The 15,144-nt window shown below is 32.1% G+C and overlaps 1 protein-coding gene across 1 annotated transcript in view; it reads right to left on the bottom strand.

Annotated features, from left to right (window-relative positions):
* Positions 1-15,144, bottom strand: part of Smp_130160 (hypothetical protein) — a gene marked incomplete at its 5' end in the record, with an annotated part of 33,649 nt that overhangs the window by 9,469 nt on the left and 9,036 nt on the right. The window contains 4 exons of the mRNA XM_018795723.1: positions 230-431; positions 8,013-8,384; positions 10,025-10,154; positions 13,729-14,221. Of these exons, the coding sequence (XP_018650006.1) occupies positions 230-431; positions 8,013-8,384; positions 10,025-10,154; positions 13,729-14,221 (1,197 nt within the window). The remainder of the gene's footprint in view (positions 1-229; positions 432-8,012; positions 8,385-10,024; positions 10,155-13,728; positions 14,222-15,144) is intronic.

The following is a 15,144-nucleotide window of genomic DNA, read 5'->3' on the forward strand; positions in this document are numbered from 1 at the left end:
CCACCATGGAAAACCTGGAAGCACTTGACAGCCGTTTCGTCTTATTGTGGGACTCTTCAGAAGTGCGTATCCACGATTCCGCCTCGCGAGATTCGAACCCAGGACTTATCAGTCTCGGGTGCGAGCGCTTAACCACTAGACCACTTAGCCGGCATCCAACGGTATTAATGTCTAATTTCAAACGATCCACGAAATTATTAATTAAATTTAATTGTATTAAACTACTTACGTTGACATGTGAAATTCTCACAAATCCTTGTATCGACTATTTCAGAATTTATAATAGAACACTGTGAAGAATCACTTTGATCCCATTTGTTCATATTTGTTGAACAAATTAAATTACGTGTTTTCATACCAATTCCACATTTAGCAGAACAATCCTTCCAATTATTCCATTTTAGAAAAGTCTCACCTAAATGATATATTTGCTTTTCAGAGAGAACTGATGAAGAAACTTCTATATGATTTATTATTGTTGGTAATGTTGGGATAAATGTTTATTTGGGTACAAAAAAACAAAGAACAAAGACATTAATCAGTCACCTTCTGAAGGAATACAGGATATTACTTATCATGAATTGTTGTTTTTGAATTCTAATTATTGAAAATGAAGTAGTTATGTGACTGTATCTTCATAGTCACTTTAAACACTTTTTGTTAGCATTTATTGTCAGCTGCACTTAAACTAAACTTCTTAGTTTAGGTAATGAACAGAGCTTGAGGCTTTAATGATGATAACTTTGTGACCTTGAATTCATCCAGACCAATTTGTTTGTTTTCTAATAAGTCATACAGTTTAGGTTGAATATTTCATAAATATATTTTTTATTTTAAATGCTTTGTATACCCGTATATATGAATAATTTTAAAATTCTACCAAGCTCTCATTTCTTAAAAGCAGTGGAAAATACGTTACAGATGTATGACACTCTTTATAGAACCACCCTACTGAGTGGTGATGGTAATGTTCTTATTGATGGTCAGCTTCAAAATGAATATTTTTGAGTAACTAGTGAAAAACTATGATCTCAGAGTTAACCAGGTCGAGAGTATTATATTAACTTAATAGTTGCGTAACACGAAAGTGGCAGTATATGACAAATAGATCGAATTCGGTAATTTTAGTGTCTTTGATTACGACTAAGCCCCTTAAATGTAGCGTAGCAATGTCTGAAGTTCCTGGGTTCATTCTCGTGTTAGATCGTGAATCGCGTTCCTGGAGAGTCCCAAACTACGATATAAACCCCTTCCAATAGTTAATAATTTTTAGCAATTTTTCAGATTATCTCAGTTTATGATACGACTTAGTCGTTTACTCATAAAATTGTGAGTCAATACTATTTTGATATGGTGGACGCTTTTGATTTTATTTAGTTCTCCTAATTAAATGATTTGATTGGGAAGGTTTTATTATCATTCTGTACAACATTATTAGCTCCTGCTTCATGTAGAAGTGAAATTTTCAGTTATTTCACAAGTGTTCGTCATTTTAGGCTTTTTGGTGATTAGTTGTCCACATATGCCTTTCTATTCTTGTTGGTTGTCTTTTACAGTTGATTTCTGACAATATGTGATTGGTTGGGCCTCTAAGTACATGAAGTAGGCTATGATATTGTTCAGAATGACAAAGAAAGCGAAGCAACTAAATCATCTACCTCAGATAATTAAACAACACCAAAAATATTATCAACAATTATTCCCATATCCTCGACTTTCGTAGATTATCGACTAGGTAATGACATTATTAAATAAATGAAATATATGAATTGATTCTAGTGAAAATGCTTTATGTACTAATTTATTCAAGATGAGGTAAAGTAAATCTTGTCGAGTAAACATCAATTCTTAAGAATAGTTGAAGAGTTTGATGAAAAAGTGTTAAATATCTATGATTGTCTAAATACAGTATTCGATAATAACCTATGACTGAAAATGAGACAATGTACAATACAACCGAATTTTATTATGCATTATAATACTATCATTAAACTTCCTTCATAGATATTAATTCAGTCTCTAGAACACATCATAAGTGTACACCTATTAAGCCTATATAGTTGTGTTGATTAGTAGCGATAAAAATCATGTTCTAATAAGTTATAATTGACTTGAAACACTAATTTAGAACTATGGAAAAAAGAAAACAGTTGTTACCGGAGATCTTGATCAGCTTGAAAGTTTTTAAAAAGTATTAAAACATGTTGAACTGTAGGAAATATCTGTTCTTGTAATATTCCTTTGTAGAATATGGCTGAACAGATCAAACGTCAAAAGGTTCATTATGGAAACAGACTTTTAAGGTTCAATTTTTATAACGGTTAAATTATTTACTTTTGAGGAATATTGGAACAAAATAGAATATCTTTTCAGCTTTTGATTGTCATATGTTTTATTGTATTTTTCTGTTGAAAATCGTCTTTAGCTGTAAAGGGGATCCTTAGTCCAGAGTAATGTAATTGGAACATTTGTGTATCCGTTTGTCATAACATTGTTTTGAAGAGCAATTAAAATGGGATAATCGACTGTATTTTGTATCATAGTGAATAGATCAATGAACCATAAACTCTGAGATCACTGATTTGGATAAGGTATATTTAATTCAAATAACATAAGATTACCTAAAATAGTTCTGGCAAGAGTTGAGAGTAATTAACCCTGAAAACAGACAGGGAACATATGCAGAGATATGTCTAGCTAGCCCGTGCCTCGTGATAAATTTCTGTTATTTCCAGAAGCCAAAGATTTTTATCACTTTTTACGTTGGGAAAGGTTAAAATTATAGTGTCACTAATTTTAAAACTATTCCTGGAAGTCTCCATACTTCCAAGATTATATGTAGCCTACTAAATTAGCTTTTAACTGTCCCAAAGTTCATTATTCTCAGAGTTGTTTGGAGTTAAAACCTGACTTTGTAGTCAGTAATACTAGCATCCGCTACTCATACACACAAAATTAAAACAAAATATAAAACTGTTCAACATAAGACAAGATAAATATTCACTTACAGATAATTTACTTACCATGATTGCAAACTTTATTATTCTGTTGACATTGCTCAACTTGTAATTCAACTTCAGGAGGATAAGGATTTTCATCGACTGGAATTTCGTAACTATGTTTACATCCAATCAGTTTCTTAGTATTTTGATTATTAATCTTCATTTCTACAGGCTGTGGACTGTCACACCGTCGCATACGTGTGCGTATCCCGTGACCACAGTCTGATGAACATGAAGACCATGGTGACCAGAGTGACCATGATGGATGAACTAGAAAAAGAAATGAGACAAAAAGATTACAAAGATCAATTAAACAATCAACTAAAGCGTTCAAGTTTTAATTTTTCTTTAAAATGATCGTAACAGGCATGTTTTACTTCGCTGCATCCTCTTCTATATCATGAAGAATAAAACATCCAACCTTGTAAAAACAAAATTCTTTTCATCACCATTATAAGTGATAAATTTCGGCTACCCAATGTTTAATAACAAACTACAGGGAGAAACATCATATTTGACTATTTTGAAGTCTACAGTGGTTCAACTATTCTATAAAGACGGACATATATATATATATATATATATATATATATAATTTTTCGATACACGTTCTAGTCAGTTAGCGTCCCATATATGTGTAAAAAGTGAAAGGACTGTTATAACAAGAATTCCTAGCGTTATAACAAGTATCCTACCTTTATAACATTTACAATCCTATATAAGATGAATAAAAATATATTGATGGTAATACATTTGCATTCTTATTGCATAATACGTGATATCCCCTCTAGAAACATGAACTGTATTCAAAAAAGAAATATGTACTGTTCATTTACTTTTTACGTGACTATTATAAATTTTATTTCCCGAAATATGAAAGAGGAAATCAATCTTAAAATTTGCATGTCGATTAAAAAGATTTTTCCTCAGTAATCTCTTAATGATTATAATCAGAAGGGGTTTTGTGGAGATTTAGTATTTTCATAGTTGAAAGCATGAGTCAATTGAAGCTAGATCACCAAGGGAAACCTGGAAGCACTGGACGGCCGTTTCTTCCTGTTGTAGGACTCCTCAGCAGTGCGCATCCACGACCTCGCCTCACGAGATTCGAGCCCAGGACCTACCAGTCTCGCGCCAGAGCACTTAACCGATGGACCACTGAGCCGGTATCCGATGGTGTTAATGATTAATTTATTGATTTTGTGTCCAGTAATTAAGTCACTTAATAGTCGCTTACAATCCGAAGAAACTTGGTTATTGTTGAATTATTCTGAAGTATCTATCAATAATGCTTAGACTTCTCACTCTAACTAGCCAGGAGGAAAGAAAAAGGATAGATTGAATTTCGTTCATCGTACTGAAATTGGAATTGTGAATAATTAGCTCAGTGCATAAACATATCAAGGATATAAGTTAATAAACAGGGATTCAATTTCTGTCATTGCCCTTCATTTATTTGAAACTTGAAAACGTTTTCATTAGATCTCAATATTTTTTTCTTATTTCCAATTTGTTTTTCAAATTATTGTGGCACTTTATATAATATTACTTTAAGACCTGTTTGCTTTTACATTATTCTTCTAATGCTATTTCATCTTTAATATCTTACTGTTATTGAATATTCAAAATGTTTACACTAAGTCGAGACATAATACGGCACTTCACAGGGAATATTTATGACATAAAACGTTGGAAATTTGTTGGAATGCAAAATAAAACAATATATCTATGATCTTACTTTGACAATTATTAATCTCTATTCTATATAATTCATCATTTATACAATCCATACATGGTTGACAATGACATGTAAGATTTTGATATTGATTTATTATAGGTGACCATATTGAAGTCATACAAATAATTGATGATTGAATATTTTGAATAAGTTCATTTTGTTGATTTATCATAGTACGTTGTTGTTGGTGGTGGTGTTGGTGGTGGTGTTGTTGTTGTTGTTGTCGTAAATGACCTTGAAGATTTTTCCACCAATAATCAATCAAATTATTATTTATATATTTTTTTAATTTATTTTTATCAAATAAACAAAAATTTGAATTTGATGTAGAAAATTTTGTTAAAATATTATTTAATAATAAAATTTGATTTTTTTGATTTTTATCAAAAAAAATTTTTTTATTGATCAATAAATTATTATTATTATTTATTAATAATAATTTATTTTTTATTTCACATTGATTTATTTGATTATTCCATTTACATAACATTAAATTGGTATTAATACATTCACTTGATTTTTTAATGGTTTCACATAATTGAATAAATCTTGGTAATTGAATAACATGGTTACTTGTTAAGATATAAAATTCTTTATTCTGTTTTTTTTTTTGGTTTGTTCATTTTTTTTAAATTTTTATAAGTAGTATATTTTATATATCCGATTGGTGAAATAAAACAATTACCGATGTAAAATGAAAAAAAATAATAAAATGAATGAAATATAATTTAAAGATTATTTTCTTAATATACAGATATTAATTAAAGTATTATTGAGAAGTAAAATATAATTGGTAGTTTAAATTCACTCAACATTGTTTACTTGCATCCTCTCATTGATGTTCAGGACTGTAATTGATCAGTCTCTTATTGGCATATATGTGCATACTGTAAGTATTACCTCGGTATTGCCTTAAGTCATAAGCATTATAAGCAAATATGAATAGTGGGATAACAGTGGAATTCAGGATACACGTACTTGCATCCCAGAGTTCATGTTCACTCCGGGACTCGAACCCAGTACCGTTCACTTCAAACGCCATTGAGTTATCCACTTAGCTACTGAGTCCTGATAGCCACTTGCTTCGGTAATAGTGTGAAAGTTAAATTCACTTGATAGTGTTTACTCGAATCTTTCCCTTTGATATTTAGGACTGTAATTGATCAGTCTCTTATTGGCATATATGTGCATACTGTGCGTATCGCCTCGGCATTACCTTAAGTCATAAGGATTATGAGCAAAGATGGATAGTGGCTAACAGTGGAATTAAGGACACATGTTTCATCCTATTTGGGACTCGCCAGCTGGATGTACTTACATCCCAGAGTTGACTTGAACCCAGTACCTTTCGCTTCAAAACCATCACATTATCCACTCAGCTACTGAGTCCTGATAGCCACTTGCTTCTGTAATGGTGTGAAGTTTAAATTCACTTGGATTTGTTTAATTGAATCTTCTCATTGATGTTTAGGACTGTAATTGATCAGTCTCTTATTGGTGGTTGTTCCTTTTGAATAAATAATTCCTTACCGATAAACGTTGATTATCATACTCAGGAGAATGGATTCAAAATATTCATCGTTTATTGGTTTACCGTACTTTTTCAACTTTAATCATTTGGTGATATAAGTTGATAACAACTAACGATAACTATTCAATAATCCCGAGTTTTTAATTGTCCTTTAGCTGATATCAGTTTAAATATCAGGAATTTCTTTAAACTTCATAAACTTGTAAAAATACATCTAAGTACAAGAACATATGAATCATTGAATACTAAATAGAAGTATAGGAGTGGTCGATTAATTGGAGAGATAAAATCCCGTCATCAAAACTGAACGCCATCTAGCAGTCAAATTGAGAATACGGTAGTTTAACTAAACGACTGGATATCATCATTGTTATTCACTCTGAGGTCTCAAGGAAATTATATTAAAACGTTCTTCTACTTATTTTAAATTTCAATGTGAACTAACCAATATTAACATTGTACTCATACAGTTCATAAATAATCTAGTCCGGTTTAGATAAAGGATATCATGTAGATATTTGGACACGATTGTAATTTCAATACACTGAGTTCAGTAATAAAGTAATACAGATGTAAAAACTTTCTGTCTATAATGAACTTATTCTGCCACACATACTGAAGATGTTGCTTTCTATAAAATCTACAGGATTATAAACTGCTTCGTTATCAATTCTAGGTTTCAATCATTCACGTCAGTACTAATAAAATTATCATGTCTAGTGACAAAGTAATCACAAACGATGAAATTCAACAAAACGTAACTCTAATATCCATTAAACTATTTTGAATTAAAGCATATTTCTGTTTACATCTTTTAACAAGGAATGTGAGAATACTTTAATAAACGAATGACATAAAATCCACCCGGCCCTATTTTTAGTCTATTTGATGTGTGGTTAGTAGTCGAATCAAGCACTCAAGTCTCGTCCTGCCTGGAACTCAGCAGCTGGATGTACCTGATTCCCAATGTTTGTATTCAGTAGTAAATGTCAAAGTCTTTAGTAAACCAAACTAACAAACGTCAAGTCAACAAATATTCATCATCATACTACCATTAATTACTTCCACAGAATTCCTGAACAGCTGGACGAGAACTTGTGGAGAATATTATCAGGCTGCGATGAAACAGTTATCTAATACTTTCAGGTCTTATATCGTTTTGGTAATAGTCAGGAATGAAAACTGTTTTCAAGTTGGACAGATTCTCACAAATTTATTCATTAAATTATCATTGTGTGAACGAGTACGTTTTCTTATGTAGCTCAGTATTTGTTAAGATATTTAAAATACTGGTTTAAAAAGAAGCTCATCTTGACCATAGATTGATGTGAACTGTAAAATCAGTGAGAATCAGGGAGTAGTATGTGGTTCTTTCATCTTTCAGTCTATTAACAACCACCCAGAGATCAGATCTAGGACCTTCAAGTCTATCTGAGGACATTTTACCGTCAAATCATTTAGTTAGTATAAGATAACCTATATATTCGATTTGAATCAGTACGAGTATAGATAGTAACAAATGTTACCTCATTTTCATTCTTTCTGGCAGTTTATATGAATCTGTTATGAAATTTAACTACATCTAAGGATGTAATTATAAGTTTGTTTACTACCAATTTGTATATGTATGAATAGAAAATATTGAATATTTCGTCGACGATCGACTTCAAATAAGTTACTATTTTCCTATAAAGAAAAGGTACCAGTTATGAGCACAATATACATGTTTTCAAAAACTCACTGGTTTGATATGTTTCATATAAATACCTGTAATAATTTCATTTTCTATACCAAAATCTTCAATTGTCAATTGATCCCAAGGACATATCTCCATTGTATCATCGGTAGATAAATTAAATAATCCATAACGCTCAATATGTTTTTTACCAGCTAAATATAAGATGACATTTTTGTCACTATGATCAATTTCTATATGATACCAGCCTAATTGATGATTGATTTGTTGAAATGGTAATCCTGGGACAGGACGAATAATTAATGGTCGATTATCAATTGGATGCACATGTTTAACACGTAATAGATGTGTTCTTGGTAGTTGACGTATTTTATCTATATTTGATTCTGTCAATTGACCAGAAGCCAAATTTTTACACTGAATAAAATTTTTAAATACAAACAAAGTTTGAATACGAGTAAGTTGTAATTTAATACAATGAAGTAATACAAGAGTAAGGAAATATTAAACTTATTTGTTGTTTAAAAGAGATAACTAACAAATGAATAATATCAGAAGGGGTTTTGTGGAGATTTCAGTATTTTCATAGTTGAAAGCATGAGTCAATTGAAGCTAGACCACCAAGGAGAATGTGGAAGCACTGGACGGCCGTTTCGACCTATTGTGGGACTCCTCAGCACATAAGTAGCCATTCATTTTGTTGAATTAATTCGTATACTTTTCAGTAGTTGTTTTTTTTCAATTAGTTACTTAATGATATCATAGTATTATCTTAATTGTAAACTTTCTTTTAACCAAATAGTTGTTGTGATATCTCTCACAAGTTAGCGGTTATGTTAAATAATTAACTCACTGAATAACGAGTTAACGTTTAGAGAGAGAAGTGGTGGATTTGAGTCTCGTTGTAGACATCAGCACTGGTATATACGCATATCCAAATGACAAATGCAAAATAAGATAGCACGTGAGTCCTGAGTCCAACTGCTAGCCATAATTTGTCTATTCCACAAACAAAATTGTGAAAAAGTGGCTGTATCACGAGAATCCTAACAAAGTGAAAACATCCCAACAAAGACTGATCGAATTTCAGTTGTGAATATCGACAGTAAGATAACTTAAATCTTCAATAGTAATAGCAGTAATCATATATAAATCCGTTAGTTATCTTCGTGAAAAAGAACGTAATAGTTACGTCCTTAATGACATTTGTTGTGTATGTTACGTTTGGATCATTTATTTCAGGTATGTGATCACATATGCTATCAGTCCCCAAATACCCTGGTACGGCCGAGAGTGGGGAGAGTCCACTCTCCCTCTCGAAATGCTCTCACATGGCCACGCGAATATATAGCCTCTGACAGGGAAGTCCTACTTACTGCCTTCTCGTGGCAGGGGTGTTGTTCACGAAAGTGAGAGGACGAAAAGCGAATGTCCGACGCTTTAACCGGGTTGGTGGATGTGGAGTGTCCACCTAGGGGAGTTGGAAAACCCTGATTCCAAACCAGTGGTGCACGTGGGCTCCAGTATCCTGAAGGGACGAATGGCGTATGAACCTATTGTTGGTCACCGGCTACCATGGGACTGCATCTCCTCACGATGCTCCACTGCCTTGTGGACTAGACCTTCAGGTCAAAGGCTCGGAGTGTGGCCCCCTAAGAAAACCACCTGCTTCAGTTTGGGCGCCTGAGCAGTATCACAGCCCTCACACAAATCGAATGAGATTTGTGAGGCGCATATTCATCTGGTGCTTCCCTGTACTAGTATTTATGTGTTTAAATAAATAAAAAAAACTAGAGAGATCAGAGAATACTTTCTGATATTCTCCATTGAAGGCTTGTAAACTTGTAAATATCCGTTACTTATGAATCCTGTTACCAACATCAAAGAAGCTAGTGGATTTATCTTTGGTTAACTAAGGAAAAGCAATATTTATTGATAATTGTTTAACTGTTAAGTGTAAATGCAACTTTACAAAGGGACCCTGAAAACTGCAAAGTAGTATATATATATATATTTGCATGGAGACTGTAATAATTTACAAACTATCTATAACTTACCATATTTTCAAAAGTATTTGGCAATATTTGAGTTTTGCCCAAATTTTCATTTGGTGCTAGTTGACTATTGAATGCATCTTCTATATCATTCAATGCATAAACACAAAGTGCATCACCAGTAGGATATTTCCTATATTTTTTGCAAATTGATCAAAATAAATAGATATTTTAATGAATATTGTTAGATCGAGGCGAATATATACGAAAGATGAAAATGTTAGAATAATTACATAGGGAATTATTCTATTTATTTTTGTTGTGTCATTTTCAAATACTTGGTTGGGGGTATTTCCATAATGTTGTTAGTTTTTTGAGTCTTAATAATAGAAGATTTGCTGTTTCAGCCTTTTGACTAGCGATTGGGGATAATGACAGTCCCGTTGGACAAACGAGAAATAGGATTTCCTGTCAATTGTGCTACTGGTTAAAGAGAAGTTTATTTTTCTAATAGGTGTGAGTGAATATGGATTTAGTGGACTCTGTAGTCTTGTGATCCTATTGATTTGACATATTAAGAAGTAAAGGTTCTAACAAATACGTAAGACAATAACGGTTGTTAGTAATAATTATGATAATAAGAAACTTGTAAATTAAAAAGTGATTTATGTTATGGATATCAAAGTGTATAAGGAAATGATAGAGAAAATTTGAAATATACTCTAATAATGTCCAGAAAGACCATGAAGGCTTCATGATTAAGTAATCCACATATTATAACACAGAACACAAAACAATTTACAATATGATGTAGATAATTATTTAATGCAAAAAGCAGTATTCTGATCAAACTTATTATTTTTCTGACTATTTTCAAGTTTCTCTACGAAGAAAGTCTGTTTTGAACATTATATCTCCCTTAGACAGTGTTTAACTGTTGTAGGAAGTTGGTAAGAACCCCTAGGTTTCTGATATGACGAATGGATTTTTCTTTCTGTAGTATAACACACTACTACGATAATACGGCGATAAGACTGAGTTGGACGACTTAGTTTAAATACCTCTAGATTGGATACTTGAACGGTACTGTATAGAGAGATCAGATCACGTTATCAGAGATACCCGATTCACGAGCAAAAATAGAGTACTATAGTAACGTTAGATAGTACTTTATTCCAAACGACTACAAGGGATCATTCTTTGTGAGTCAAATAGAAATCAATAAGAGGGAAGAAAATCACTCATCAAATAGTGATTAACTGGAATCTGTGTTTTTCCACACTTAATGATCAACCCCACACATCAGTTTCACGTTAGTTGACACTTATCTATCCAATATTTAACGGGATTCGAAACGCAGAATCATGGATGCGCACTGCTGAAGAGTCCCACACAAGAGCGAAATGAATGTCCAGTGCTCCCAGGTTTTCATTGGTGGTCTAACATTGATCGATTCATAATCTCAATTAAAATTGTTCGATTTATTAATTTTTTTCAGCTCAAACTAAGTGTAAATGCTGCAATAATTCAAGAAAACATAAGATGGAAATTATCTTTCACACCAATTTTAGAATACTAGTTGAACAGCTTATGTGAATATAGTAGGTCTCTGAATCAATCTGAAATAATTATAATATTTCAAACTGATTTTAGAATAGTTTACTGTGTTGAAGATGATTGTGGCATCTTTCTATAAAAAGTAGTATAGTTACACATAAACGCTATCTCTCAGTCTAAAGGTTCCTGTTTTATTACGTCTAATACTCTAGAAATTTTGATAGTATAAACTTTATTACAATCAATGACATCATCAAACTCGTTGAGTGGGGATTTCATAGAAACGTTTTATTCAGAAGATGTAACACTTAATTAGGATTGTATTATATCGACGAGAATGGAGCAAGGTTGAGGAATGATTGTCCATATTTTTATTCTATGAATATAAAACACTTGGATTATTGAACATTTATATTCGCCTATTTGAAAGTTTTCGTTTGACCCATAAATCGTTGTTATATATCTGATTATTATTCTAGATTCATAATAAATTATTTTCTCTTTGTCCCTTTTTTTATTGATTATGAACAAGCTTTATGAACATTGTGGTTTCTTGTGTGCTAGTACTTGATCCAGTGTACTTTATGGATTGAGTTGTGGATGAATAAGGTACACAGTGAATAAATCTGCTATCTGTCTTCGTCCTCTGATTGGACACTTGGTTGATATAAGCTCAATAACCAATGGTCGTTAAGGTATTGCTCGTTGTCTATTGGTCACTGTGATAGTTGGTAAAATAGGTCACCAACCCTAAAGACAATATAGGTGAGTTAATCAGATATCAAAGCGGACATAATAATGGCCAGATCACACGAGTCCCAATCAAGTACTCTGTACTAGATATTACCATCATATTTCAAGTGTCCTAAAACATGAGCCGAACAATAAAATAGGATACTACAAAATAAATAAACTTCAATTTAAAGAGTTTTCTATAGGGAAATCTCCCGAACAAAACCGACCTAACATGATCCAGAGATAACAGTGAAGACCGACAAGTAGTCAAAGGAAAAAGTCGATGTAAAGTAAACGGCTAGAGCAGGAACTATGTACAGTTAAAACACGAAGGACTGAATGACGATGATTAGATCTCATGGAGTCTAGGTCATTCGTAAGAGCCGGAAAGTAGCCAATCGCAAGACAATATATGTAGTAGAAAACATAGTTTTCCATTTGTGTTATTAGATCGTGAAGAAAGAAGGACTTAGCTCTAACGAATGAAGAAGAATGAAAAGACTATCATGTAGAATACAGGGCTCATAAAATGCAACGTATCTGAACAAATTACAACTTTACTATTAAGAACCCAGAGAATATTCAGCGAGCAACTTTTTAACGATTACGTCCAGCTCAACTGAAAATAAACATTAGGCACAGGGTTATCTATTTTTTGAAATTTACTTTATTTATAAATTGACATAAGTTGGAGAGGCATTATAGTTTCAACAGTGGGCATATATGATGTTACAAGAGACTGGATCTAGTATTTTCACTTTTCGCAGCGGTTATGTCACTGTTAAAACTAATGATATACTTTTTCAACTTACGTCTTTTCGTGAAACAATGTGACAATCATCTAACGCTGTTGACGATAACTCTTATATTTCTTATGTCGTTGGACGACATCATTCGTAGATTTTAACTAGAACTTGATGAACAGGTCTCGAAACTAGCCACCAGTGTGGACATAATCATTATAATTATAAGAACAGGGAGTTTCTACAATTTTCTTCACAAACTATAACCTGTTGGAAAACCTTTGAAAATTTGGTAAGATTGAACTGCTCGTATTCTAATACTTCTCACTTTTGTATAGCCAATTGTAAACAGTATTTACACTGAATCAACAAACATATTTTGTTAGTTTACATCATAAACTAACTTCACTTAGAAAAAAATTCAAAGGTCTGGAAGCGTCAGACAGGTGTTCCATCTTAGTATGTGACTTTTCAACAGGACACATCCACTAACCCAACAGGGATTAGGTGAAGAACCTCCAAACAGTGAGGCTAAGATTTGAACTTCAAACTACTGAGTTGTTATCCACTGGTTTACATTTCTAGCTTCAATCAATTCACGATATTGAGGGAACATCAGCATTGGTTTATATTTGTCTCCTACTCAATGTAGTTGAAGTATACGGGTTTGGTTGGAGAGAAATAAAAATTCAAATAATTTAAACTACAAACAAAACTGACACAATAACTTACATGCCAGTTTGATAGCTAACATATAATTTATTATCCAAAGGATCCCATTTGCCAGATATTGAATAACCATAAGAAAATTCTGTCAGTAACGGATCAGTAAATAGTTCTTTTTTATTTTCTGTCTTGTAATTATAATAATCTATAGGATGATTTTGATGAAATTTACATTCTAATGTTACTTTACTAAATGTTACAAATTCACCTTCATTCACATATTGATATCCACCTGGATCACTTTTACATATTCTTATTAAGCGTGTAACTGGTGTTTCATTGATTGACGATAGTATTGTTGTCTTTGTTGATGACTTTGAAAATGATGATGATGAGAAAGAAGAAGAGGAAAATTGAACGTTATCAGTATCAGCAAAAGAACTAGATGTTTGTACGAAACGATTATGAATTCTGGCTTCACATGTTGGCGATTTCAATTCACGAATTAAGAAATAAACAGAATCCGACGTTTCAAATGCACAAATGAAATGAGTTGATTCTGTATAATGATTGCAATAAAAAGAAAACAATTTATTAATCGTGATTTTGATCAAAACTCTCATTATTTCATTGAAATAATGATCACTTATTCATCGATAACTGAAGTCAAGAATACGTCAATCTCGAAGTTGAAGTCTAGTTAATCAAGTCAAGAGTGAGATAGTAGCATAACAATGACTTTAAATGTTCTTATTTACTTGACGAATGTGGCAAATAGAGAAAAATGCGCCCCCAAAATGTACTACGAAATAATGTAAGTAGTTAGACTACAGGGAGTTATGAAATGAGCTAGCAAGTGTGTGAGTGTGACAACTATTTTGTCTGATTGTAGTAAATAATAATTTGTAATACTTTCCACTTTAAATGTTTCAATATTATTTGTTCCTAACGGTCATATGTATAATTAATAAATATACTTTTTGTTATATCTCAATGAGTAGAAAATTGTATTTCTGAAGTTTTGTGATTTAATGTAAGCCACTTCTTCGGAGTCAATTAAAAAGAAGAAGTGTCTTACATCAAGTCATGAAACGTCAGAAATACAATTTTCTATTCATTGGAATGTAGCAAAACTATATTTATTATTAATTTTCAACCTAATACTCAATTTATTTGTAACTATCAAGTGCAACGTTGGCATTGATGTCATATGTATTCTAAGAATACATAATTCAGTTGATTTCAAATATAGACCTCTTTAGTTTATGTTGTCTTGTTCATGTTCAGTTGGTTTATCATTAATTCCCATCACAATATTTGGCAGAGTACAACTTAAATGAACTAATGGGTTATATAAAATAATTTATTAATCGCAAAAGTAAATGTCAGGTGATGCATAAAACACGTAGCTTCTCTGTGTAATAAGTTGAATGACCAAATGGAATCGAAAGAACAACGCATATTAAGATAAATGATGTATGA

This window comes from Schistosoma mansoni, chromosome 2, assembly GCF_000237925.1.
Source record: "Schistosoma mansoni strain Puerto Rico chromosome 2, complete genome".
In the NCBI taxonomy this organism is placed as follows: Eukaryota; Metazoa; Platyhelminthes; class Trematoda; order Strigeidida; family Schistosomatidae; genus Schistosoma; species Schistosoma mansoni.